The sequence below is a fragment of the Apium graveolens genome, chromosome 4 (assembly GCF_009905375.1).
Source record: "Apium graveolens cultivar Ventura chromosome 4, ASM990537v1, whole genome shotgun sequence".
Lineage (NCBI taxonomy): Eukaryota > Viridiplantae > Streptophyta > Magnoliopsida > Apiales > Apiaceae > Apium > Apium graveolens.
The window spans coordinates 297813194-297818362 of NC_133650.1; the positions used below are offsets into that span (position 1 = coordinate 297813194).

At 34.5% G+C, this 5169-nt stretch overlaps 1 protein-coding gene across 1 annotated transcript; it reads left to right on the forward strand.

The window, feature by feature from the left end:
- Positions 1 to 579: 579 nt before the first annotated feature.
- On the forward strand, positions 580 to 1860 carry LOC141719876 (protein FAR1-RELATED SEQUENCE 5-like). The gene has a single exon (XM_074522241.1). The coding sequence runs from the start codon at positions 580 to 582 to the stop codon at positions 1858 to 1860; it is 1281 nt and encodes a 426-aa protein (XP_074378342.1).
- The last annotated feature ends 3309 nt before the right edge of the window (positions 1861 to 5169 follow it).

Below are 5169 nucleotides of genomic sequence, written 5' to 3' on the forward strand. Positions count from 1 at the left end.
AACCCGTAGAGGATGAAGAAGTTTTGATAAGTAGTGTCGGTAGTGAGAAGAAAAAAAGGCGTAGAGATAAACTTCCTATAAGTGGATGTAAGTTTAGGATCTATATGATTAATAGGCGAAATAAAAGGTATTGGGAGATAACATCATTGGAGTTAAATCACAATCACGATGTTGTGTCGGCTTCTAAGATGAATTTAATTAAAAGGGAGCGACATGTAACCGCCGCCCAAAAGAATTTAATTAAGAGTTTACATGTTTCGGGTATTGCGCCTAGACAACAAATGAATATATTTGGAAAAATGCACGGAGGAGAGGAGCAAGTAGGGTTTCATGCCCAACACTTGAGAAATGTCGTGCGAGATTTTAGAAAATATAATTTGGGTGTGAATGATGCGCAAGCGGGATTGGATATTACATAGGTTAGAAGAGGAAAGTGGAGGAAATTTTTTTATACGGACACTAATTGATGAAGAAGGAAGATTGAAGTGTCTTTTATGGGTTGACCCCCGATCGTTGTTGGCCTACAAAAATTTTGGTGATGTGGTTGCATTTGATACAACATATCGAACAAATAGGTATATGCCGTTTTTGCCGTTCACCGGGGTGAATCATCACTATCAATCGGTTCTCTTTAGATTTGCACTAATGCGTGATGAATTGAAGACTACATTTGAGTGGGTTTTGGGTACTTGGTTAGAGGCCGGTGAAGGAAAAGCACCTTTGGTTATTATCACCGATCAAGATCAAGCGATGGCGGGGGCAATTCAATCTCAACTACCGAACACGACATATTTGTTGTGTTCGTGGAACATTAGTAACAAATTTCCGGAGAATCTCTCAACCTACTATGCAAAGGAGGAATTTAAAGGTGACTTCAACAATTGCATATATCACTCATTGACCGGAGAAATTTTTGAGGATAGGCGGAAAACATTAATCTTGAAGTACAAGTTGGAGGATAATACATGGTTGCAAGGCTTGTATAATTTGAAGCATAAGTGGATCGATGCTTATACACGTAACATTTTTTCCGCGGGTCAAAAAATAACTTCAAGAAGCGAAGGAATGAATGCCTTTTTTGATGCTTATGTAGGGTCTTGCATGGGGTTGAAAGAATTTGTTGAGGGTGCACAACAAGCGTTAGAAAGACAATTTATGCGTGAGAAAGAAGAGGATTATAATACACATCATAAAATTCGTTGCATGCGACTGAAGACCGCCTTGGAGCAACATGCCGCTTCCATTTATACGAAAGAGATGTTCAAAAAATTTCAAGACCAATTGGTTGAGACCGCAAAGTACTTTGTGGAGAAGGATAGAGACCGTTCCTTAAAAGATGTGGAGGATATGTACTACAAATGTTATCGACCATTAATGGTTGAGTCTAAGAGAACCACTTATCTCGTTACCTTCAACAAGTTGTCATTTCGGGGTTCTTGCATATGCAGAATGTTTGAGCATTCGGGCATGTCGTGTCGTCATATTATTGTTGTGTTGACAAAGAGGTGTGTGGCCGAATTACCGAAACATTTTGTGAAACGGAGGTGGACTAGGGATGCCAATAGAGTTGATGGTGTGTTTCCATATCACATGCCCGAAGATGATGCGTCATCCCATGATTTGACTCCTACGGAAAGATTTAATCACATAACTTTACTCACTATGGGGTTTAGTCATAGTTGCAAGGCGTCGAAGGAACGTTATGAGTATGCCGTGAGAGTTATTAATCGAGAGACCAAAATTATTGAGAAAATGCCCGTACATGGGGTGGAAGGTGTTGGAATTGAATTTGATACCAAAATTACTCAAGAAAGTGGAGAGAAGTTGCATGAAAGTTTTTTGGAAATGTGCCTTATGTAAAGGCACCATCCCACCTGTTTTACAGGATACCAACCAAACAACCAACAATATATGCACAGTTAAACAACAGCAACCTGTAAATTGTAAAAAAAGTCGCCAAATTTAGGCACCCCTCCAAATATGGGCCAAATCGCCAAAAAATTACATAACCTCGAATTTTGTAATTTCTCCAAACCTTTTAAAATTTGCACACAAGTGCATGGGGGCCATTATATATACAAATCAATAAATAATAGAAACAAAAAAACTAAATAAAGGGACGGGAAAGGGACACGGTCGATAAACGACCGATATAAACAAAACAAGTTTCAATTGTCATTAAACCAAATAAAGGGCACGCGATGATGTTCGAATGTACCGAAACAAGTTCAACTACACTACACAAGCATAAGATTAAGTCACAAGTTCAACTAAACTACACAACTAGATGAATGACCTAACTGCTACTCTTTCCGGCTAACCTCTCCATCCTTTGCCTCATGCGATGTGTTGGTATGGGTTTAGCCATCCCTCTTTGAAGCAACCGGTATCCAGACCGTCGCCAACTAACGCATGTCCAGCAACTAGTAAACCCAAGATATAACCAACATCCTCCAAAGTCACTGTCATTTCCCCCTGTCTCATGAAGAAGGTGTTGGTCTCGGGACGCCACCTCTCCACAAGTGCCATGACAAGCCTAACATCATTCTGCAAAACCACACCCGGATTTGCAAACACACCAAAACCAATGCTATGCAACAAGTCCTTCCGTGCATCAGACAAAACCCACATACGCATGTTCTTGTTCCCACAATAACACTCCAAAGGACCCCGCTCATATCCCTCCCAAGCATCCGAACTCACATGATATGAGTTATCAAAGATAATGTCATGATTAACTGGACCCTGCAATATGTTATCCATCCTGAAATAATAAACATACAATCTAACGTTAGATACTTCAAGTAGACATTCCACATTTAGAATCGACCGTATAATCACATTCACATGTACCAAAACACATTCAAAACAGAGTTTACAACTAGTATTTGATCAACATATACCACCAAATTACCAAACAGTTAGCTAGCGCAATATTTAACATGTGTCATCCTGCTAATAACTTACAAAACATGCACAAACAACCCCTGAATCTTACATTTTAACAGTAATTCATTATTACATCTCAACCAAGGCAATTGAATCAACATGAGGGATCCTAAAGTTAATACACAGAATGAACGGAACCAAGACATTCTCACATTACATATTCCGACACAACCACAATCAACAACATTCGACAAAACGCAACCAAGTCATTCTCACATACGTATTCCGACACAACCACAGTCAACAACATTCGACAAAATACAACCATTACGATTAACTGATTATGATCACGATCAACTGGAAATAATCAACGATAACATGATTACACAAAAATTACATACAAATCAATCAATAAAGTGGAAACAACATAATAGACACAAATCTTATACACACAAATCGTAAATATACAAAATTAAATAATCAGAATACGCAAAAATCGTATATGTAAACATACATATATACACGTTATAATCATTTTTCCGCAAATCTGGATACAAGTTGATTATAATTGATTATACATACAAAACGAACCAATTACAGTTGATTATACACACAAAACGAATTAAAATACACACAAAACGGAACTATACATACATAAACTGATTTTCATGAACCCTAACCCTAAAAACCCGAGATTATCCCTAATTGCAATCAAATTACGAACCTGGAATGAGAAAGGAACTGAAAAAGGATGGAATTGGGTTGTACTCGCCTGAAAATTGCCTAAAAATCGCACCAATCGCCTGTTAATCAAACTTAATTGGATAATTATGTTATTAAACTATAAAATGAGTTCGTTTTTCGGGTAAAACTGAGAACCGTCGTTTCGCGTATATTAATAACGGAAGGTAATTAAGGGTATTTATGTTTTTACCCGTTCCGCGCATAATATACGCGGAAGCCACTCCATTCCACGGAAAAAAAAGCGCGGACCATGATTGTCAGGGAACATGACCCTTTTTTTATTAGTGTTCATGGATGCAGACCTCACAAAATCACAATACATGCGGTTTTAGAAGTTTTCATTTCAAGTGTATTGGAATCCTCCTCATTCATTTTGCATGCATTTCAAACGTGCTTCTAGAAGGTAACTTTATATATATAGTCTGTTTTTTATTTTATTTGTATAAAATATAATTCCATGGTCTATTTTTATTTTTTTGCATTAAACTTAAATATTTGATTTTATTCGTAATACAATTTAAGAAAAAAATTGTATAATTATAGTTTGTATCTATACTATATTACAATAGACGAAACATTAAAAGTTTGATAGTCGGTCGGTCAGTACTTGATGAAATTACTTATCTACCCTTACCTATTTATTTTAATTCCAATTGATGTTGGTGAGTCAATTTCAATTTTAATTGATATTAAAGTCAGCTTCCTCCACCAATTTAAATTTTATTTTATATCCAACTCTATATCACTATAATTGATATTAAAGTCAACTTTTTCTACCAATTTAAATTAATTTGTTCCACCAATTTTAATTCTATTATATCGAGTTTTATATTATTTTAATTGATATTTTTGGCTAAAATAAGTTTAAACAAACCAAATATAATTAATTGCCTTTGGTTGATAAAATGGGCCTCGGGCTAAAACGTAATAATAAATACTACTGATCTGGCTATAAAATTATACTATTGAACTAGGATAAACAAAATAATATATATTATTTTTCAAGGAAAAATATATTATACAATTGATCAAAACACACACAAAATTAAAATTAAAATACAATACAACTAACTAAAAAAATAATATATAATAATTATGCCGACTAAAACAAAATTATCTTATAGATCTGGACTTAAAAACCTATATAGTATTAAAAAACATGTATGATCCGTGTATCGCACGGCTTTTAAACTAGTACATTTTAAAATACATATAAATAGTTTATTTCTATGTTAAGACTTAATATCGGAATTCTAAAAATTCCCAATTTCTTTAAAAATAACTCTAATTAATCCTTGATAATATTTTGCCTTTTCGATTCTGAAAATCACATTAATTTTTATGATTTATTTCAGGATTATATATTATATTATATAGTAAAAAAATTATTAAAATATATTCAATTTTTAATTCAATTAATTTCTAATATATCAATTAATTCTTAATTAATACCTAAATCAATCAAGTCCTACTAGGAATTTTCAGGAAATCCATAATACGAATAAGTGCACAAATGTTGGACATAACTCCATCCGA